The 24,442-nt window shown below is 39.6% G+C and overlaps 1 protein-coding gene across 1 annotated transcript in view; it reads left to right on the top strand.

Annotated features, from left to right (window-relative positions):
* LOC126153424 (glutamate receptor ionotropic, kainate glr-3-like) overlaps positions 1 to 24,442 on the top strand; it is a 180,599-nt gene that overhangs the window by 9,964 nt on the left and 146,193 nt on the right. The window contains exon 2 of the mRNA XM_049916071.1: positions 21,660 to 21,832. Coding sequence (XP_049772028.1) covers positions 21,660 to 21,832 — 173 coding nt within the window. The remainder of the gene's footprint in view (positions 1 to 21,659; positions 21,833 to 24,442) is intronic.

Below are 24,442 nucleotides of genomic sequence, written 5' to 3'. Positions count from 1 at the left end.
TTCCACTAATATCGTGCATTTCAAGAAGTAACAAGTCTTAAGTGAGTTCTGCGTGTACGAACATGCCAATGTATAATGTACTGCATATACTCCGGCATAATTACGACAGGACATGAGTGATAAACTCATAATGGAACTCGATTTATAACGAAAATTTTTTGAAGATCAGAAGATGAGAATTTCAACTGTCGCAACTGCCCGTCGTCAATAATAAATACTAATTAATGCGATCTTCACTGTAAAAAAAATGTTTCCAATTAAATGTAGACCGCTCTTTCCATTTTCGCAATATTACTTCAAATTTTTCAGTTCAATTGATGTAATAAGTAATATCATGCACAAGATTGTCGCATATTTCTCGTGCAGCTCTTTTCCAAGCAAGTCTATTATCTTAAGTATTAATTATTTATCGGGGCTGAACCGAATGTTAGTGCCAGATTGTGATTCTTGTAATTAATTTTTGTGCGAACTGTTGTTTTGTGGAGTTTCTTTTGTGAAAATGTTCTGGAGTTAAGTTTGCACTCAGCTGATCAACTTCTGTTTGCTTCCTGTAAATGTATTGATGGCGCTTAAGGTTATCTTTTCCCTTAATTTAGATTACAGATTTGAGTAAAAACTGAGAATGTATTAATGCAAGATAATTCTGTATGGCTTTGTTACTATTATTTCTACTTCAATTGACGTTTGCCAACTTCAGCATAAAACTCACTAATATTTTTAGTTTTCATCAGTACGGAATCAACACTAATATGTAGTAATTATTGTCATCTAACCGTGTCACACTAGTAGACAGACACTTTACTTGCGCATTTAAAACCCACGACCTCCTCTTTATGAGACAGTGCCGTCGAAGCAGCCAGTTAGTGTGAGATGGTTGCTGTGTTATGTTTAACTCCCCACGCGTCGACATTAATAAATCTACAAAGAAAGAAAAAAATTACATTCGCTTATGTGTTACTTTCAAGACAACAATTGTGAATAGTTAGAGGTATTGAGAGCACCTCTACACTAAAGAACAACATAATCAACATGCTAATTTACACACTGGATGTGACTATTTCCGTTGAAATTTCGGATCCTGTCGCATAGCAACAACAGCGGATGGCATCGGACATTGTTAAGAGATTGTGTAATTGAGGGTGTATGTAATAATTTCCATTTTTATTTGTTTGGGCTAGGTTTCGCCCTTCCTGGTACGAGGGAAATCTGGGTAGTGAATGTACAGTCATACTCAAAAGTATCCGAACGACCTGAACTGCATTTCGCCTGATTCGCATGCAACCGGCAAAACTCGGCTGTCTAGCAGGTCCTCTAATCGCTCCTTGGTACAGTCGTTTGACTATTGAAAATGGTTCCAACATGTCACCACTAGAAAACACTGCTCTGTATCGCAGTATCTCAAGATATAAAGTAATACCACGATGCTACAAATATCAGGGAATGCCTTATCACAGATAAGACTGTCCTTAAGGCTTGTAAGCTCTCATTTATTACAATAAATGACATATCTGAAATGTTACCACTCCCATTATTACGTCAGATAGGTATGCACGTAGTAAGTTCGTCGTATTCATGATTTCCTCTTCAAAGTAACATACAGTACTTATTATTTAACACAAAATGACATTAAAAATGTAAGTTATCCACGAGCAGCTAGTTGAGAATATGTATGAACTGCAAATGACACGACGAACCGTCTCGTTCTGCATATGGATTCAAACCCAGGTCAGGCAGACTAAGCAAAGATTTCGTGACTGACGCAAACTAACAGTCATTCCTGATTAGGCATACAGAGAGTGATATACCTCGATTTTAGACAGTATCAGTTAGCAAATATCAACTTTAAATTACATAACGCAAACGTTTTTAACGGACGCGAATTCCTACCCAGCATCTATTGTCCCTGTTAACGAACTACAAGAGATGTTAAATATTGTTTCTTCACAAGTAACTTCCTTGAAAGGCCGTGAGGCAAAGCTTTGTGTTGGACAGGGATTCGAACCCAGAACCTAATCGGATTGATATCAAAGCACAACCAACTGTGACATATCGGATTTTCTCGGCAGTAGCTAGATGTTTTAACTGAAATGACGAGACGAAACATTAATTTTTTCCTTCCCAGGACTCCAACCCGGCACCTATCGCTGTTATATTCTAGAGAAAACGAACGTTAAATATGGGTTTGTTGCACCAGCAGTGACATGTGAGCACGTTTGAACTAGAAATAATATGACGAAGAGGTCAGTGCTCACTGGGAATAGAGCCCCACACGTATCGTTGTTGACTACACACAAAGAGACGTCAGCTACCGAATTTTTCTCCATCAGCAGCTCGGAATAACATCTTGAACTTACAGTGATCTCGCAAGTAGTTCTGTGGCCCACTGGGAGTCAAAAACGTCAGATATCGTTAGTGTTGACAACGAATGAAAAAACATTAAAATCAAAATTATTAGCCAACAGCAGATAGGTGTTCTCATGCTATAGCTTGATAATACATAATGAAATCTTTGGTGCCGGGCCAGGATTCGAACCCATTCACGCGTAATATGTGGAGATGTTGAGGAATCTGCAGTTTTCAACAAACAACAAATTCTAGCCGAGCTGTATTGTCACGAAGGGATCAAATTCCGCGTTAAGGGCGGTCTCAGTTGCATTCTCAGTTCAGAACCAATTTTCTCAACATACAGAAGCTCAGATAAAAGATGGAATAAGTGTCCTGTGACCCTACATAGCGTTTGTTTCGTCACTAGAAATAAATAACTAGTATACGAAAGGTTACTGGTGATGGAGTTTCTACATGTCGCCACTCCAGACTTCATTGTGGTTCAACCTGACGTCTACTTCGCAGAGAAAGAATATCATCTTTAATGTGAATTTCAGACCACACTGCCATTATATCTTCTTCACTTGATGTAGCCAGAAGAGAATGGAATCTTTCTCTCCCTATCTAAAATCATTGACGGAAGTGGGAATCGAACCCAGACCATAGGTATAACAACATATCATCAGTCCAACAGATCACCAAATCCTCTTTTCTATTATTCATTTTTCTATCTAACACCGTGGCGCCACACTGGATGAGAACTCTGACACACAGGTTCTCTGTAGTAAATTGCAGCATGTTCAGTAAATTCATTTACTTCGAATCACCATGAACTAGCTGCCTCGGCTACCCAGTGCATACATTCGACACTATTTTGTAATCACCGAAATAAAATCACGTAACTGCCACCTAAACATAACTTCCAACAGTGTAGGATGCAGAAATTTAAATATGAAGAGTTCCTTTCCACTTGAGCTATTCTATTGCGCTATCTCTTTGTAAAAAACGTCGTGCAGCGCAAAAGAAAAGCTGTAACTGTTCCTCTCAGAAGTCTAGATCCGACCATTTGCACTACCTCGCAGCGGTGTGGAATGCAGAAGTTCTGGAGGAATTGTTCTTCAGCTGTGGAGCTGTTGTAGCTATGTGTCAGCTAGTAGTGTAATGACAAGTGTCGTGCACCATCGATAAGATGTCGCAAGTTCGAATACATTTACTACTAAATTTCTTTAAAACTCAGTTGTACTATCTGCTGAAGTTACCAATCTAATGGAACTTTGAACATAAGTCCCTTCACTTCTCAACCCAAAATAGTCGCATGTGGAAAAAAGGGCAAACTTCTGTGACATTTTGTTCTTTTCAGGTTTAATAGACAGCCAGGCAGCAGATGCATCTCGAAGCTTTTTTATTATGTATGGGAAGAGCGCATCATGCCCAAATACGTTAGAAAAGTATTTTCTACATTAGCTATCGTGTGGTAGTGGCATTTTATTCTTCTTCAAACATTGTTTGACAGCTTTAACTCAGAACAAGTTTTCTACATGCATGTAATCAATAAACTGCATGTGCGTCGTCTGACTGTTACAGATAACATCAGAGAATTCGCATATATCGTTGATGATTAATTTCGCTCTCATGTTTACTATTGTTTCAACAACACTAAAGTAAACCTTACGAAAATTGTGCACTATATTATAAGAAATGAAATAAAACTACCTACGATAACCTTACAACGAAAGTCTGTTTTAATAAAACTGAGTATCTGTACACAAGCATGCCTCTATCGACACGAATTAGTAAAGTACTACTCACTTAGATTTTGATTGGGTCTGTGTTTAATTGGTATGCTGTGTCATACTCAAGAGGTATGCAAATGTGGCATTTCATAAATATAGTTATGTATTTCTAGAAACCCAAAATTTGCTTGTCAGCAGCGGAAAGAGGCGTTACCTGTTGTGCATCATTGTAAGTTTTCCACCATTGCACTATGAGCTGAAAGTATTTTCTTGCGATTTCCTTATTGATGTTTGATCTGACTGCTTGTAGCTCTTTCACAGAGGAGGTAAAAACGTTGAAGTCAGTGAGACTGGAACTGCGAACCATAACAGAAGCTTTTTCACAGGTCAGCACGTTACCACAGAGCTGGCGAAGAGGTATGTGTCTTAGCTTCCTCTTACGAGGCTAATAGGACTAGAACTCATAAACCGCTATTTAAAAGACGAGATTGGTTGCGATTTCCACCTGCAACGACTTTCCTGGATTGAAAACCGTAAGTTTACAATCTTTTGTTACACCTCAAGCGATAATAACTGAGATTATTCAATGGAAATGACAGGTAAAATCAAGTGAACTTTGAGGCTTAATTCCGTGCACACAAGGAAGTAACTAGTCGATCACAGAGTTGCCAAACATACGTTGCCTTGTTGCCAAATCTCAGTTACAATACCAGCAGGAAGAAGACGAACCGATGTGATCCTACAGCGGGCTGGGAAGTGGCCATAGCTGGTGTCTCCAAGTCGCAACTGCTACGGCCTGGAATACGTAATGCGTCTTATTCGCGTTTCTGTAACTAGGTTTCGGGACTGGAGTACAGTTACAAATAATAATACTCAGAACTGACTGCAAAGTAAGCATCATAAATCAGTAACTCTCATAGTTGTTTTTATATTTCTTTCGTAAGTGTACTCAAAACTCAGAAACTCATTCACAGGCGTTTTCATGCCTCGCCGATAGTCGATCACAACAAACAAATAAAAATAAAAAAAAGAATGTGTGTGTGTGTGTGTGTGTGTGTGTGACAGAGAGAGAGAGAGAGAGAGAGAGAGAGAAAGAGAGAGAGAGAGAGAGAGAGAGGGAGGGAGAGGGAGAGAGAGAGAGAGAGAGAGAAATAAAAAAGCATGAGAGAGAGAAAGTATGTAAAACAGTGTTGCAAATAAATTGAATCATGTTATGTAAAGACATCTTTCATTTAATATGACATGTTCCACATCATTACGAAATGTCGTATTTATGATGTATGGAACAAGAACTAATCTAATCTCATGTAGTCTAATAACATCATATTGATGACTAGCCATGAAGAGTCATGAATTACTGAAATTTTTGCCAATACCAGTAACCAAATCTAAACTTGAAAATAAAAGACGACAATTTTTGTAATAAACTGAGACTCCTATCAAGACCCTTTCGTCCCTGTTAGCTAACCACGAAAGATGTCTGATATACCTCCATTCTGAAGTAACAAAGTGTGCATGTATTTAAAGGTGAAGTGCTAGATGTGAAGTTCTGTGACAGAGATACGAACCCAACACTTAATCGGATTGTTAACTAAGAAAAATCAAATGTTACGTATCGGTTTTTCTTACAAGCTGCTAGGTGTTTGCATCTAAAATAAGGATACAAACTTTTGTGCCTAAGCGACAGTCGAACTGCACACCTACCGTGCGTCCACGAATATAGCGTAAGTATCAGTTGCTTACTCAGCAACAGCAAGATGTGTGCTTGTTTGACCAGAAATAACGACCCCTATTGCGATTGTTGGCAACATATGAACAGACATTAAAAATGCACGTTAATTTTCACTAGCAGGTGGGTGTGTACTTGATAGGGTTTGAAATGAAATTATGAATATTTTTGTACTGGATCATTTGGAGGAGACCTAGAGAAGATTGTAGTCTTGGGAAAAGGAACGAAATGATTCAACTATACTGTTCTGAGAGATTCAGATCCTCGAAAAGGGAGATACGAATTCGAATCACAGTCCAGCACCAAATTTTTCAACGTCTCTAGTTTAATCGAGTACAAGTAAAATAAGAGACCTGTTCCTTTAAATGGCTATCGGTTCATCAAATAAAATAAAATTTTCTAATGTAAGTAAGTTTACTGGCAACTGTATTTCTGTTTGCCATGACTTCAGCTATGTCATTACCCAACGTAAACCGGCTCTGCCCAGTTGGTAATGAAGGAACGTGATGTTTAATGCGGATTATGGATTATAACGTCTTTCTCTCCAGGTTACCAGAGGCAAAATAAATCTGTTTCTGCCTCTTAAAAGTAAATTCCTGAACCCACGCAGTACACCTGTGATAATTCGTTCCACTAGACCATTGTGGCCACGTTTCCCAGCCTCAAGAGTGTGCTGAAACGGATGATGTGCTTAGCTTACAAAATTAGTCACGGTGGAAAAAATGCGAGTCTATTAAATGGTTAAGTAGAAGCAAGCTTAAGACGCGGAGATTATGCTATTCTCATGTCAGCAGCATGTAAGGACTCTTCTAGGTATCATAGGCTCGAAGTAAAGCCATTTTGAATTTTCACAAATTGAGCAAATTTCTTAGTTCGAGAAAATCCACTGTGAAGTGTGAAGTTACCGGATAATTTGATTATTACCGTCATTATTACTATCATTTTATTCATACCGCTGCTGGAACACACGTGCTTGAAGATCATTTAATGCCTTTTGGTCACTATAGAAGTAGTTTCCCAAGCACAGATTCTTTCCCTGTCTACGGAATCCTTTTCATGTTAATATCAAACATCAGCAGTTAGTCGTAGATTACATTAAAACTAAAGTAATTGATGAAGACGTTACTTGATAAGAAAAACGACAGGCCTTTCTTCATTTACTTGCGCCTAGAAATGGCTATCGAGTACTGCCAAACCAAAAGGCAAGAGATCTTACTGTCTTCCGATATACGTCGCTGTCAGTTCTTCCATATGATTTAGTCGACATGACCTGTTTCAAGTTGTGTATGACAGACAATGTTTCAGAAAATCAATTGTTTTCCTTTGAAATAAACAAAGATTTTCATTCCAAGGTATCCACGCACAAAATTTTCTCAGTATTAGTTCAAATTTAATATTCGCTTCTGTAATGTAGGAAAGTATTTCACAGTTGCAAAACTCGCATCCGACTCATTGACCTTACACTTAGTCGCTGAACATAAGTTCTAGCTCAGTGCCACCAGTACCCCCCCCCCCCCCAAACCTCCACACCATCGTCGTGTAGGGCACACACATGTGACGACGACGGGGGGAGGACTGCTTGTTGCAGATGCATATGATGAGGCGCGGAGAGGAACTGTGGCTGATCTCGCTTCTCTGCCCTCACTCTGGCATCCCGTCTGGGAACACCAACCGAAAAAACCGTATGTAGGGTGCATGCCCACATCTAGAGACGTAGATGCTGAGGTCAAGTGGACGGTAAGGTGATCTTCTGGAGAGGCGTGATGACTTTCTGTGGACAGCTCGTCTGCGGACGTCACTTTGAGCACCTGGGATGAGCCGGCACCCTTGATGTCAACAGCGGCGGCTACGGCGGCGTCGGTGGCGGGGTGTCCATCTTCATGGGCACCATGACGGACGGTACCGGCCGTGACAAGCGGTCAGAGACTTTGTAAAAGACTTCTTCCTGCTGCTGAATGTTTGTCAGAGCTGCAGAACACCTAACAGGGTACGGTGCCTTCGCTCAAGTAACAGTTCTGTCGGCGACTTCCCAACACGTTGCAAGGAGCGATAGGATGCCAAAAAATTTTAAATGCCTGGTCCAGTGTGTGAGAGGAAGACAGTTTCTCCATGTAACTTTTGAATATTCGACCTAATCGTTCAGCTTCACTGCTAGACTGTGGGTGAAGTGTTGCAGTGGTCACATGATGTGTACCATTGACGGCATAGAATTGTTGGACATCGGATGACGCGAATTGCGGTCCACTGTCAGAGACAAATGACCTCAGGAGGACCTTCAAGACAAACAATAGAAGACAAAGCTGATATCGTACTTGCAATAGTGTTGGATGTCATGGGGGTAACAAATGGGAATTTGTTGCCCCCATGACCACAAACAACCATCACGTGTTCCAGAATAGGCCCGCGAAATCAGTATGAACGCGTTGCCACGGACGAGACGGACGCAGCCACTAAAAAGTATGTTGCCGCGAATCTGACTGATCTTTCGCGCAAACTTTGTAACGAGCGATCATTTGGCCAATCTTAGTGTCCACTCCCTGCCAAATTCAATGACTGCAGGCGAGTTGCTTTGTGTGAAATATGCCCTATTGACTTTGGTGCAAGTAGTTCCCGCTGTAGGGATTGAGGAATCACAACATGCCCATCGTCGTCCTCTGTATGCAATAGTAAAATACCTGACCGCGTGGAAGCCGTGAGACGATGCGAAAAATAGCTTCGCGCCACTGGACGGAGAATTTCTTTCGAACTGCATGACCACTCATAGCGCACTTTTTGCATAACAACTTGAAGAGCTGCATCAGGAACACTTGCTGCCGCAACACACCGAAAGTCTACGGGAAAATTATGAAGACATTTAATATCCTCACAGTCGATTCGATGACATGATTCCTCAAACAAATCAAACGCTAGTCGGTACCGACCGCTAACCGAGACGTCAGCGTTCGAATACTGGATACTGGGCTTGTGTAACAACTTCTATTTATAATTAGATGACATCACAGCCGAGAGTTGCAGTTTTTGTGCTGTCAGAGGTTGGACAGGCTTGGTAGAATTGAAAAAGGCCTTCAGAGGCCGATGATCTGTCAGAAAATGGAACTTCCGCCTGTACAAATACTGGTGGAATTTTGTAACGCCATAGAGAATGCCTAGCGCCTCTTCTTTGAGCTAATTGCGCTTTGTTAAGACATTTCGAGGCAAAAGCAATATGTCTGTCAGAAGATCGAATCGTCTGGGAGGGCATCACTCCGATCCCAGAACGAGATGCATCCACAGCTAACACGACACTTTCAGGTACTTAGTGTCTTTCTTCAGGTCGTTCACAGAGCCTGTACAAAAATTTCATAAAGAAACCAAACAACAAGTGCAGACATCATGCCAGAACAGGAAATATGAACCACATGGCCAAAGCACTGTGCTGGATGTATTTTGTTGTTGCACTCGCAAATAGTGCAATAGTTATAACATTCTGAAGAAGGGCACTGAGTGCCTGGAACCAGTCGAGGTCTTGAAATTTCTTTTTTGCAACTGATTGCAGATTATTTCGATAAATAAATGTAACCCAACAGAGTGGATCAAAGTGAAACAAATATCTACGACTTAACAATGCCTCCTTCAGTTATTGAATTGCGTGTTGGTATTCTGTGAACCACACAAAGACAACATTTTCCCAGCACAGCCGGTTAAGCAGAGCAGCAATTCGTGCAGCGGTAGGGATAAATTTCACATAATGGGCGAGCTTCATGTCTGGAGAACACGCTGGCCACTGTAGTCGAGCGATGTCGTAATCCTGAAGGAAGTCACTCACAAGATGTGCACGATGGGGGCCCGAATTGCCATCCATCCCTCGACAATATGCTACCCATATGGTTACACTATAGGTCGGAGGATGGCATTCACGTATCGCACTTCCATGACCACCAGCGGCGTACGTCGGCCCCACATAATGCCACCTCAAAACAGCAGGGAAGCTACACCTTGCTGTATTCGCTGGACAGTGTGTCTACGACGTTCAGCCTGACCGAGTTGCCTCCAAACACGTCTCCTACGATTGACTGGTTGAAGGCATATCCTGAGCGGTCCATTCGGCATATTGTTGGGCCATCTGTACCGCGCTGCATGGTGTCGTGGATACAAAGATGGACCTAGCCATGGACATGGGGAGTGAAGTTGCGTACCGTGCAGCCAATTCCGCACAATTTGATTCGTAACACGACGTCCTGTGGCTGCACGAAGAGCATTATTCAACATGGTGGCGTTGCTGTCTGGGTTCCTCCGAGCCATAATACGTAGGTAGCAGTCATCGACTGCAGTAGTAGCCCTTGTGCGGCCTGAGCGAGGCATGTCATCGACACTTCCAGTCTTACTGTATCTTTTCCATGTCCGAGCAACATCGCTTTGGTTCACTCCGAAACGCCTGTACACTTCCCTTGTTGAAAGATGATGGTCTAATTTGCCGTACACACCGGTACCTCCAATACCCAGTAGCACGGCCTCTTGCATTGATGCACAAAGTAACAATGCGGACGCGATCGAACCGAGGTATTGACCGTCTAGGCATGGTTGAACGACAGACAACATGAGCCGTGTACCTCCTTCCTGGTGGAATGTCTGGAACTTACGGCTGTCGGACCCCCTCCGTGTAATACGCGCTGCTCATGCATGGCTGTTTACATCTTTTAGGAGGGTTTAGGGACATCTCTGAACAGTTAATGGGATTGTGTCTGTGATACAATATTCACAGTCAACGTCTATCTTCAGGAATTCTGGTATTAGGGTGATGCAAAACTTTTTTTTGATGTGTGTATAATAATAATAATAATAATAATAATAATAATAGTAACAGTAATAACGAAAATGAGCAGAGAGATATATGGAGGAATTAATGCTTATATTTTAATGTAACAATCTCCTCCTTGTTATTCTCTCTGGAGGTGGTAGGCCAATGACTTGTTGAGTCCATGCCACGTCGATCTGCTTCACCACAGAAGACAAAAGGAGGTCCAACAGAATATTAATAAGAGTCCCATGACTTTTATTACCTCAGTGTATATTCCCTACTAAATCCTATAGCGCGAAATACGCCTTGAAGTGTCTGAGAAATACTGTCGGGTTCACATTTCCGTTATGCCTGTATCTAGGTACAGGAATTTCAGTTCCTGTCACGCTTACGAGAGTACGTCTGTTTTTGGGGAGTTACAATTATTATCGTTCTCAACACTGTTTTTCATCACGGAGACCTGCTATTGGAGTTCTCTGATGTCCTGATCTCGAGAAGTATTAATCTGTGCAGAGCCTTCGTTAGGCAGATATGCACTGGTGGCGTTTAGATTTTGCTCTATGTCTTGCTTACACTTTTGTCATTATTTTCTACTCTCTTTTCAACTGATTGGATGTGTTCACTTTTTTTTAACTCCACCATTTGAAGCGAAAAATCATGGCACACGTCACTTATCGCCCCTGCAGTTGTCTTTTTCTGTTCCTCAAGTTTCCCGACAATTGATGTCCACGGTTGTATGGCCGGTTCGTAGCGTCCGACTGGCACAGCATTTTGGCGACCACACATGTCGCCATTGTCAAGTGCGCAGTTTTTCAACGCACCCGACGATGGCAACACGTCTGATCGCCGAATTATTGTGTTCGTTGGACTCTGTGAACCGGCAGTACATCCGCGACTGTTCGATCAACAAATACGTAGGGAGAAATTGAAGAATCACTTCCTGACAAGTTCTCTCCGGAAATCTTTCATATCTCTGCCGAGGTGTTTGCACACATCTGCATATTGCGAATACATGTATTTTTTGAAACATGGCTTCCTACGATCTGCATCATGCTACAACATTGTAAACAGCTGCTTTAAAACTTCGCTCTCCATTAGAATTTTGGGCTGATGCGAGTCCCCGCAATTTGTGTTCCTACTCTCGCTACTCTCCCCTGCATTACCTGCCAAGCTGATTCTCCACTGTCACACTCATATCGACTTTTGTCTCGTCTGATTTCATCTTGACTTTAGTTATGGATTTCATAATCATTCTATCTGAAACTCCACTACGCTAAGCGACCTGATCAACACAAGAAACGTTCACTAATTACGACCATAATAAGACAAATACCAGCTCAGTATAATACTGACATGCAATACCGAGACGACACAAATGACACAGAATATCAAACACAGGATATCACAATTGAAACAGTAATTCAGATGAGAGAAACGTCCAAACAACTTACAGCATACGCAAATGCATTCTGTCTGCAACTCTTCTTCTGCCTACTTGAGAAACCACTCCGGTAATTTTGTTTAATACAAAGCAACACTTTCGTCAACGTAGAGAAATAAATGTTTCAAAGCAACAGATTATGCGGACTCAATGACAGAAAGTGTTCCACGTTGGGCACCATTTTATGTAATGTTCGACTTTTGGCCTTCAGCAATTACAGTACCTTAAAATGCACTAGAGTAACGTCATTTAGATATTAAAGAAAGGATTAGGAGCGCCAACCACAAGAACGTAAAGAGATTTCTCACATTTATTTTCATAACCAGAAGTTTATTGGACCAAGGCTCCACAAATAAAATTTACAAATTGTTATTACAATGAAGTGAAATAAACACCGCCGCAAGCCGGTCCCAAGCCCGGGCCCATCTAAAAACAAGAGGATGGGGAAGTGTGGAGGGGGAGGAGTAACAACCTCGTAAAAAAACCAGGGTCCGTCCGGCTCCAGATGGTAGCACCCTGTCATAGGGCCCCTGCCTAGGGTTACTAGGTGAAACCCAGCCAACGGTCTCAGTGGCGGAAGAGGAACAATTTCCCAACGGCAGAGAGAGCGGAAGAGCTAACTCCAGGGCTTACTACCTTGGTTTTAATTTCGGATTCGGGGCAACCCGATCCCCCAATTTATTATCCAACAATTATTGCAAAGCATGATGGGAACGTCGTCAAAGATAGACACTACTCCAAGAGGTAGACCGAATGGCAAATCCTCCGTTGTTCGTAGAAACAATGCAAAGGGGTCAAAGGATTTTGGAGGACTCCAACCAACATGTATGCAGCCCTCAACACTGAAATTTAAGAAAGCAACTATGTTTGCAACCCTAAATGTAAACTCTCTAATTAAAGTAGGAAAATTGAAATCATTGATTGAAAAGCTGAACCAGAAAGAAATTTTAATATGTGCATTGCAAGAAACAAGGTTTTTAGATGAAACTGCTTTAGATTTTGAAAACTATCGTTTATTTAAAGGAAAACCAGGTAAAATCTTAATGAAACAAATGCCATACCTGGGAACAGCATTTCTGGTACATCACTCAATTTTAGATTCAGTTACTAACTTCTACTCGAGTTCTGAGAGACTATCCATTCTTGAGATTAAATGTAAAAACAAAGGATACTCTATAATCAACTGCCATGCACCCATAAGCCAGGACAACAAAAATAACCCGGAGAAAGTTGAAGAATTTTGGGAGATACTTGAAATGGAACTGGATAGATGCTCAAAGAAGAACATAAAAATGTTAGTAGGCGATTTTAACACACAAATAGGAAGGGAGAAAAAATACCATGGAACAGTAGGCCTCTTCCCAGGTCACAAAAGAACTTCAAAAAATGGAGAAAGGCTTATAGAGGTATGTAGGCATTTCAACTTGAAAATAATGACAACACATTTCAAAAAGCTGAGCCGAAAAACTAAAACATGGAGATCACCAAATCCACTTCTCGGAGATTTCCAAATTGACCATGTGGCTATCTCACTTCATTGTCAAGAAGAAATTCAAAACACTAAAGTGCTGAAAAGCCTTGATGTTGATTCAGACCACTATTTGACTACGATTAAATTCAGACCACTCCCATTTCGAAAAGAGAAGAAAACCTTTTACAAAATTCCAAAATATAACACAGAAACTTTAAAAAATGAAGAAATTAAACAACGGTTTCAAAGAGCATTGCACAAAGATAGCGATGGCATATCCACAATAAATAAGGAAGCGGGATGGGAGGAGATCAAAAACGAAATAGTTGAAATAGCAAAAGAAAATTGTCTCGTGAAAAGAGTAAGAAGACATCCATGGTGGGACAATGAATGTGATGAGAACCTGGAGAAGAGACAGAAATTGTGGCAGAAATGGAACTCCACAAAAGATCCTCAAGATCTTGACAATTTTAAAATCCAGAGAAGAGAAACAGCTAAGCTTTTCCGTAATAAAAAAAGAAGACAATTTCTGGATAACCTAGAACAGATTGAGGAAGACTTTAAAAGAAATAATTCTAGAGATTTCTACAAAACTTTTAGAAAACAGCTAACCAAATACCAATCCCCAAATTTATGTTTTAAAGATGAAGAGAACAAGCTAGGTTTGACAAACAAGACTAATTGTGAAATACTAGCAAAATATTTCGAGAATCTACTAAATTGTGAACCACCCAAAGATAAAATGAGTTTTGAAAACCACCGAAATACTAATACCGAGTCAAAACCTCCAGACGCTGAAGAAATAAAACACATAATACACAGTCTAAAAAACAATAAAGCCCCAGGTGAAGACTCCATAGTACCAGAAATCCTAAAAATAATGGATACCAACCTCCCACAAGTTTTGGAACATATGTTTAAGAAGATCTGGGACGAAGAAAGAATTCCTGAAGACTGGCCGTGTGCCCTGATACACCCACTACACAAAAAGGGGGATAAGATGAATGTTAATAATTATAGAGGGATCTCGCTACTACCAGTAGGATACAAAATTTTGTCAAGGAAATTACTTCAAATCGTGGAGCCAGTTCTGGATAAAAAAATAGGTGAATATCAAGCAGGTTTTAGACAAGGTAGATCCTGTGTTGAACAAATATTTAACCTGAAAACACTAATTCGTTACAGAATCTCAAGAGGCCAGAGATTTGCAATAGTATTTGTAGATTTCAAAAAAGCATACGACTCGGTAGATAGAGAAACATTACTGAAAGTATTGGAAGAATTTGGGGTCGATAAGAAAACAATTCAAATTATCAAACAGACGCTAACAAACAGTAAGGCCAAAGTTAAATTTATGGGTGAAATTTCAAGGAAGTTCGAAATTAAAACAGGTGTTAGACAAGGTGATGGTTTATCCCCAATCCTCTTCAACTGCGTACTGGAAAAGATATTGAGAATATGGAAAGAAGAACTCAAAGGCACCAAGAATGACATCAGAATTGGAACAAAAAAAGAAAAAATAGAAGTGGACTGTTTAGCTTTTGCAGACGATCTGGCAATAATTACAGAAAACGAAGAAATAGCTCAGAACTACTTGGAGAAACTACAAGAAGTTTCGGCCAGAGCTGGACTGCAGATTTCATTTGAAAAAACCGTGTATATGTCTAATCATAGAAATAACAAGAAAAATCTTATTACTAAATACGGCAATATTAAGAGAGTAGAAAAATTTAAGTATTTAGGTGAAATAATTCAAGTGAATGGTTTAGACAAGAGTGCAAACCAGGCGAGAGCAAGGAAAATGGAATTTGCTTTTCAAAAAACCAAAGACATATATAACAAAAAAAAACATTTCGATTCAAGCTAAATTAAGACATTATAAAACTGTCATTAGACCAGAATGCCTGTATGCGTCGGAGTGCCTAACTCTTAACAAAAAGGGGGAAATAGAAAACATGGAAAAGAAAGAAAGGAAAATTTTGAGAAAAATATTAGGACCGAGAAAGATTGGGGAGGAGTACAAGCTAAAGAGTAATAAGGAAATATACAAAACTATTGAGAAAGTGAGTGAGGCAATGCGTAAACGCAGACTAACGTTTTATGGTCACCTGTCGAGGATGGATGGAAACAGACTAACAAGAAAAGTGTTTGAACATAGTAACAGGAACGAAAAAACCAACAATAAATGGATACAGATGGTGAAAAAGGATTTGGCCTATTTTAATGTCACCCGTGAGTCAATCAGGGACAAGGAAAAGTTTAGACAAATAGTGAACGAAATTAAGTGTTTTCCAGAAGAAACGAAACTAAAGAATAATAACAGGAAATGGTCGGAAGAGCGGAGGAGGAACCACTCGAAAATGATGAGGAAATATTGGGAAGAGAGAAAAAAAGATCAAAAAGCCGGGCAAGTGAATTGTTGAACGTGGTCCAAAGATGGCCGAAATCGAAAGAAGAAGAAGAAGAAGTGAAATAATAATTTGCTCATTATAAGTAATAAAATATTCAGAGTTGATACCAGGGTTGAACGTCGTAATTGCTAAGAGACAGACGGAACTGGCTAGCAGCTTTGATAATCAATTTTTCATGCTTTTACCGGCCGATGCTCAGGTTGCTGGGGGCAAAGCTGATGAAGGGCTGGAATTAGCTATCTGCATTTCATGGCGGCGTGAAGACGGCGGTAGCGAGCTCCGGGATCATCTGCCCACATCTCCCTTGGTCCAGTTGCGTGGATGCGACGGCCAACGCATGTCTTTAGCAGCTGACAGCGCTCATGGCATTGGCTTATTGGCTCTTAGATGCCAATCAGGAAGTGTCACCTTTGCTATCTTGACGACAAGTCTCCCTCCAAGGCGATAACTTCATGTTCTCTCCCTGGGCGTGTCCACACACCCGATTGGTCGGCTCATAGTCTTCTGGCCAATCAATTATTGTTCAACATCCTTGTTAGATATTGTTTTTACTGTCCACGATTCTCATTTTGAAAATACCGCAGGCAACTTATTGCAGCTGACATTCCTTTGCCTGGCAAACTGTATGTTGTCGTTTTTTTCAAAGGACGGCATACAAGCCGTTGACTGTAGAAATTATTTATTTCACAATTGCAATTTCGGCATTTGGGCAATTTGCTAGTGGTATTGGAAATATTTCGCATCAGCACATGTCAGACTTCAAAATCCTCCGACATGTATACATGTCACCGTCAAAAACAGGCCTTTTCATTACATACATATCGGAGGAGTTTAAAGCCTGACATGTACTGAAGCGAAGTCTTTTGCAGTACCACTTGAAAGTGGCCCAAAGACTGAAACTGCAGTTGTGAAATACATACTTTCTACAGTCAACGGCATGTATGATGTCCCTTAAAAATTTCTATGTGACTGTGTACACCGACCATGAGCATTTAATGTATGTTGTCAGAACAACTGAGATCCTTTATCTTGGGGATCTGTACACTTCTCACCTCTATCCCTGCATCTAGAAATTCTTCTTATGTTCAATCTGACAATGCTTATATGGGTCTGGGCACCTTCCATACTTCTCAACGTAAGAGGAGCACACTAGGGCACTAAAGAAAAAAGCGTCCGTTTAATTGGCAAAATATATTTACTCATATTATTTACTTATTATATTGTTTAATTATTATTACATTTGCTATTATTATTTAATATTTCAGGACGTATTGATTCTACATTTATTTCCCAATGTATTTATTTCATATGCTATCTATCCTCGTACATGCTCTGAATTTCCTTAAAAATCTAATTTCAGGCGACTGTATTTTAATCGGCTGCTTTTGATTCGACTTTCAGGCCACGCTACCACATAATGTGGGTAAAGCTATTAGATCATAAAATTTCATTTTCATTTCTTTCCTAATTTCACTTTTAAAAGTTCTTTTCATCGTCCCATATCCAGCCTGAAATTTGCTAACTTTACGCTCAATATCATTGTCTTAAAAGTAAGTTGTATGACAATCAAGATATTAAAAATTGGATACTTGTTCTAAAATGTTGTTTTATAGCAAAATTTTTTATCTGACCGGATCCTTTTCTATAATATTCGTTTTGTTAACTGCTATTTCTAAATTATAATATCCTCAAAGAGATTATTTAAAAGATGTATAGATATCTGTAACTGTGTCCCATTCACTTGACTCATTATTATATCATATGCAAATCGAAGAGCGTCTGAACAGAGACTGTTTGATAATTTAATTTCTGAATCGGCTACCAGTTACCATTTCTTTAAAATGTCATCAATGTAAGTGGGTGAGAAGCTAAACAGTTTATAACTCCTGTATTTGCTGAATTCCGTCCAATTCTTTTATTTCCTGTGTCTGTGATCAAATCAGAATTTCCGTACAAACTTCTGATTACCAAAATCGGGTGTGGTGGATAGCCCTAATTTTCTAGTATTCGCCATAGTTTTGTTCTATTTGCTCTGTTAAAATCTACTAAAGTGAAATGTATTTCCAAATTCTTTTCTTTTCTTTGTTCTGTTATTTGTCTGAGACATTAGCCAAGCACGATATCCCGCTCCTAAATCCTCCTTGTTCTTCTCCTAACAATCAGCAATAGCATTTGTTCTGTTATTTATTATTTTGGTACATATTTTATATCGTGTACTCATGACACTAATTCCTCTATGATTTTTGCAATTTTTGTGAACTCTTTTTTTGAATAGATTTTCAACTACAGCTGTTGATTAGAAAGAGGTATTTGGAAATTTTCACAGCGATTATTGAATATATGTCAAATTATTATTTTACAGATTAACCGCTATGTTTAGAAAGTTCCATACCACTCCATCCAATCCAAGTGACTTCCTACTTTTTATAATAGCGTACCTAATTCTTGTCATGTTATAGAGTCTAGATCTGGAAATTCATTTCCAAAGAAGCCACCTATTTCTGTTTCATTCACTCATTACATTATAATTGCTCTTTTCATTCCTATATTTCTCTTATATCCTAAAACTTCATTTGCAACTTTATATATTGCCTGTATTATATTTTCACATTCTTTGTTTCCGTCTTCATCAGTGAGTGTTTCCATTAGCTACGTTATAAGTCTATTTTCTAGTACTTTCGTCTAGTAGGAGATACACATTATGCACTTCTTTATTTTCTCGTTTGTGTTTGGGTTTCTACAGTCAACGGCGATAATGCAACCCTGTAAAAAATTCTACGTGGCTGTGAACACCGGCCATGAGAATTTATTGCATGGTAATGTATGTTGTCCTCCGCTTGGTGATTATTCTAAATTTTTAATAATTCTAAATTTTGAAATTTAAAATAGTTGTCTGAATACGGATCACTACCTCTGTATACCCTAACATCCTTTACCATGGAATGTAACTTATTATTGACAATTATATAATCGATTAATCATCTTTAACTTCTATTATACCATACAAACTCATGAATATCTTTCTTGTGAAGGCAGATATTTTTGAATTTCTTCTGGTTAAAAGTTGCAAATTGCGTAAGTTACCCCCATACTATTTCCATTCATTGTTATTTCTCTGAAAGTTCCCACAATATTCAGAATAGGTATATTACCTAGTCAGGTATTTAAATCTTCACTGATATGCTCTCTCCTGATATATTTTTTAGTATTTTATAGAACTGTTTTGTTTTGTCTTTTCCCGCTTTTTCAGGAGCATACACGTCTGTCACTGTCATATGTTCTCGTTTAATCGTGATATTACCAATTTTTTTATTTATAATGGATTAACTTTCTAATTTCTTCCACTTTTGATCTATTAGCATGGCTACTCCACACTGAGCTCTTTGTTTCTGTTTTAATTCACTATATATAATTGTTTATGGGTTCAAATCTGTCGTTTCCTTTATTTTATTTTATTTTTGGTTTAAGTTACAGTAGCTATATTTATATCTTTCGTTTTAATTCTTCTTCCGATTGTAGGTGTGTTTTCTGCTTTATTCTGTTGGTGAACGATCTTTTTTTCTAAGTGTGTGAAACCTGAATTTAGAGGACAAAACGGCAGCTTCAGTCATTACAAAAAGACTCATACAAAACGGGTCTGCTTCTCCAGCTATAGGATCTCTGAAACCATTACGGTCAAAATTGTGCATATGGTAATCGTTTCTAAATTAAGCACTTTCACTTATGGAACGTGGCTTAAATAAGTTACATTTTATAGCAAAAACTTAAGCTGATAGGAACTATTCAAACTGACGTCTACCATCCTCAGTGCTTTGACACAGACACGTCACGATTACAGAACTGAGCTCATAGCTTCCGCGCTGTATATTTAGAACCGCGCGTTTCAGACACTAGTTATTGGGTGTCTATGGATGAATCTTCTCGCATACGATACGACACCATTTCCTCAAATTGTACTGTGCGAATGTTTCTTCGTCTAGAACCTGATCAGCCATGTAGCTTGAACGGTCCCTAACTTTCTATCGGTTACGAAGAATTTCTTCCAGTTAAGGTAAAGACTCTTTGGAAATACGTTCTCCGTGTATTCGTTTGGCTTCCTGAGCATTTCATTCTGCTGCAAGATTCATTAAATGTATTTCTGCTAGTTCCAGGAACAAGGGTGAGTAATGGTCCAGCTTTGACAACCCGTCGTTAATCGTATCTTCCATCGTGGGCACGTCACACGACTGGGTAGTGTTTATTAACATCGCGCCTCAAACATCAACGTGGTAGGAAGTTTATTATGAATGTCACACGGGTGACTACTGTTTACTAGTGTCGTGAACCAAACGTTAATGCAGCAGGCAGTTTATTAGGAAACTTAGGTAGTTTACATACGTAACTACCACGAATTAATTATTCAAGACTTCGTACTAACGGAAATATTCGTTTCTGACCACTAGTGCGCTAAAGCTTCAGAGCACCTTCTACGCGTGTTAGTGGCTAAAATCTACTTATCGTATTTGCAGAATAATGTATGCAGAGACATTACTGCCATGCTATTTTTTCTTTGGGAGGCTAAGACTTCTATTTATTGTAAGAGACGTTAATATCTCTGCTATTTCCCTTCCGTTTTGATCAACGAGGGAACAAGGGACAAATTCAGTTCCTTTCCATTTGCTCTTTATCTCTCCTAATCTTTGATCACCATGTCTCTACAGTATTTACTTTCTTCAGATCATTTGACACCTGTTCCCATACTGCGTTTGCCTTAGAACACTTCTAAATTTAATACCTTCCTTCTGAAAATATATCTTTCCAAGGTAATAAAACTGCTCGGCATTGTGTATTTTTAAATATCTTTTAAATTCTCGGACCCAGTTTGTTTCGAATTTCATTTCCAAGAGAGACGAATGCTTGGAGATACGTTTCATCAATGCATTGTCATTCACCCCGTATAAAAGTTAGAAAAATTGCTGCCTTCTTTTCCTTATTGTTTTTTTTAACTGTTTTGATATATTTTACCATTGCTTCTTGATTTCCCGGTTTCTGCTCCTCTTAATGCACCAAAATTTATCCTTATGATTCTCCTCTCTAGTATTTCTAATTTGTCTCATTTATAATTCCGTGCTACGCATTTCCTTGCGTAGAGGTTTTCTGGACTTATGGCCGCACTATTTCTGCGTTTCTTGATATGCACTTTTTATTGTAAGCATTTTTTTATGTATGCTCTTTCCATTTGGTGAACATCTTCATTTATGGCAGTTGCTTTGCGTCAGTTTCTTCAATTATCTGTTCTAGATACTTGAACTTTCTGGGCTTTTCCGATTAACCAGCAACTGTCTGCAAAAAACTATTGCATTTTTAACGTTAGTGGCAAAGTTAGTGATTCTTAATCATGCACTACTGGCGATCTGTTCTAAGAGATTGACATGTGTTACTGTATCTGCTAGATTTTCAAATAGCATAGAAATATCCACTGCAAACGCCAGGCAATTTACTTCAATGCACTCTTTTCACCTTTCTAATTTTAATGATGATACTTCATATTTTTTAGATTTTTCACTCCAAATTCTTACTATTCTTTTCTAATATACAGTGGAAATGTGCTGGAGATAAGCTATCACCTTGCCTTACACATGTAACTATATTAAAGTACCTAGAAACTCCACTCTTGAAGTTTTACTTTTGAGATTAAGTTCAAAAGCACATCACGTACTAACTTTACCAGTTTAGCCTGACCTTTCCCTGTTTGAATACAGGAATAATTATCTGCGGTTTTTTTTAATTCAGAATGGCTGCAACAATCAAGATTTCTTGTGGAATTCCGTAAAGGACTACGAAGTAATCTCCAGCTGGGATTTCTGCCTGACACCCACCAAACAGAGTTCCTACACAAGTGTCCGAGTTCGCCGCTGCTGGTCGTGCCAGACACTCAGCTGCTGCTCCAGGAGTCCCATCTCAAGGTAAGGACTCAGCCGCCGTATTCTGCTCAACCCCATGCAATGTGACCAATTTTTTCCAAAACGTCAACTAATTGGAGAGATGACTTCCTAAGTCAAAATTAACACTAGCAACCATGAAAGCTAAGTGCAGCCATACGGTTTTCATCTGTTCAACAGTGACGGAGTGTGTCCAACAACGACAGCCTCCTCTGCAACGTTGCCCATTGTAGAATATAATTGCAGGAAGCGTGCCACCACTTTGTCCGGTTCAAAGACGTATCAGGTGTAGGTTTGGTTTAGTGACGAAGCCCACCTTCATTTGGATGGGATCGTCAATAAGCAAAATTGGAACATTTAGGGGGGGGGGGGTTGAGAATCCGCAGTTCGCGATCGAGAAGTCTCTTCACCCTCAATGGGTGACTGGTGTGCAATGTCCAGTCACGGAATAAAAGATTCGATTTTCCTTGATGGTACGTTGAAGGTTTTGAAAGATGATTTTATCCCCATTATCGAAAGTGACCCTGATTTCGACAAGATAGGGTTCATGCAAGACGGAGCTCGACCCTATCGAAGCAGGAGAGTGTTTGATGTCCTAGACGAGCACTTCGGGAACCGCATTTTCGCCATGGAGTACCCACAGGCCACTGGCTTGGGCCTCAATTGGCCGCCATATTCTCCAGATCTGAACACATATGACTCCTTTTTGTGGGCCTATATTAAACACAAGGTGTACAGCAATAACCCAAAACCATTGCTGAACTGAAAACAGCCATTCAGGAAGCCATCAACAGCATCGATGTTCAGACACTATTCGTCCGCGCCACATCATCGCCAATGATGGTAGGCATATCGAACATGTCATAACCTAAATCCGAATATCTGTAGTCACGTTTACATGTTGAATTAGGTGTGTGTGACCCGTAGTTCGTAACTAATTTACGTTTTTTTTCAAAGAAGTCAATAATTATTACCCTGTAGGTAGGTGAGGTAAAATTTGATGGCATACAGATGCAGCATGTATGACTGTGTCTTGCGGAAAATAAACAACGATGTTGTCGTGGAGCAAAAACGCCCCCTTGGACAGCTTTCCGCGATGCTTCATCTTGACAGCCTTGTCAGGAGATTTCGATAATATGTTCCAGTGAATGTGTTCCCCTTACAAGCATCATCTGGTCGCACCACTAACGAGAATCATCTGTTACCACCAAACCTTGGCAGTCCCAAAAAACAGTCGGCATCACCTTCCCTGGTGATGAATGAATCTTCATCTTCTTTCGGGCGGTGGTTATCCACATGTTTCCATTGCTTTGTTGGCTCCTTTATTTCGCAGCTAAACAAGTCAACTGCATTGACTTGACACAGCAACATATCCACTGAGCGCCAGTTTGGCCAGCTGCTGGAATACGTGTGAGTAGCCACAGATGGCGGCCTTCCTCTTGTTCGAAAAGGTGTGCTACGTGACAAAAGACGACCCATGACGGTGATACACGGAACTTCCAACAGAAGGGCTCCCATTTCTGAAACGAATTCGGGTGCTTGAGAAAGAGATAGTTTGTCACTTCATTCTTCGTCTTTCAGACTTGTTTTACAACATTGGAAGTGTCTACATCTCATAACCACTGAGTCATATGATGGTGCATTGTTGCCGCGCATTTCCATCAATTCACTATGGATTGTAACATCATCATTCTCCTTCAAACGCATAAAACGAATTGCCACACGATGGTCCATGTTATCGATGGGCTACACCACTTTTTTGGCTCCTTTTGCGTTGTACTGCAGTATGGGGATTTAAATACAAGGTGATTCAGTTGACCCTACTAATAGGTTTTATGCAACCTGCAGTGCTTCCAAAAACCATGCACAAGGTTTTCATATTCTCTAGCTTTTTAGTACAAACTATTAATACTACAGAAAAAATTAACAGGACTTTCTTGGAGGAAACGTAACGTAGTTGTATTTTGTACTGGGATACATTTTCGCTGGAGGGCACAGTTCCCGAGTAATTCAAGAAACACGCATTTTAAAGTAACTTTTGTACGTTTTTCTTGAATAACTAGAATACTACGGGCTCTAGCGAAAACGTATTCCAGTACAAAATTTAACTACGTTAAATTTCCTTCAAAAAGGTATTGTTCATTTTCTTCTGTAGGACCAATAATTTGTGCATGGCGAGCGAGAGAATACGAAAATCTTGAGTGTATGTGTGTGTGTGTTATTTGAAGCCGATTTGGGTTGCATAAAAGCGATCGGTAGGGCAGCTGAAACACCGTGTACATACAAGGACTGCTGCAGATGTGTATGTAAGAAAATTTCCCTTTTTCCATGGCGAGAATTAAGGCCTTATGACTATGGCTCTTTATCTTCTGTCAGGCTTATAATATTATAATTCAATCTGTCTTCTTGTTAATATGTTGTACAGGATGATCTTTCGTTTTATTATTAATTTTGAATATGATGAGGACCAGTTCTCTAATATTAAAACGAGACTGGATATTGGCTTTAAGTGCGTCGTGAATATCATTGACTACTTTCATAAAATATTAGGCTCATAGTACTGCATAACAGGAGGATATAAACACAACGCTAAACTGTCTACACGCTATAATCTCATTCTGCATGTGTAAAATT

The sequence above is a fragment of the Schistocerca cancellata genome, chromosome 2 (genome assembly GCF_023864275.1).
Source record: "Schistocerca cancellata isolate TAMUIC-IGC-003103 chromosome 2, iqSchCanc2.1, whole genome shotgun sequence".
Lineage (NCBI taxonomy): Eukaryota > Metazoa > Arthropoda > Insecta > Orthoptera > Acrididae > Schistocerca > Schistocerca cancellata.
This window is presented reverse-complemented; position numbering and strand designations above follow the sequence as displayed.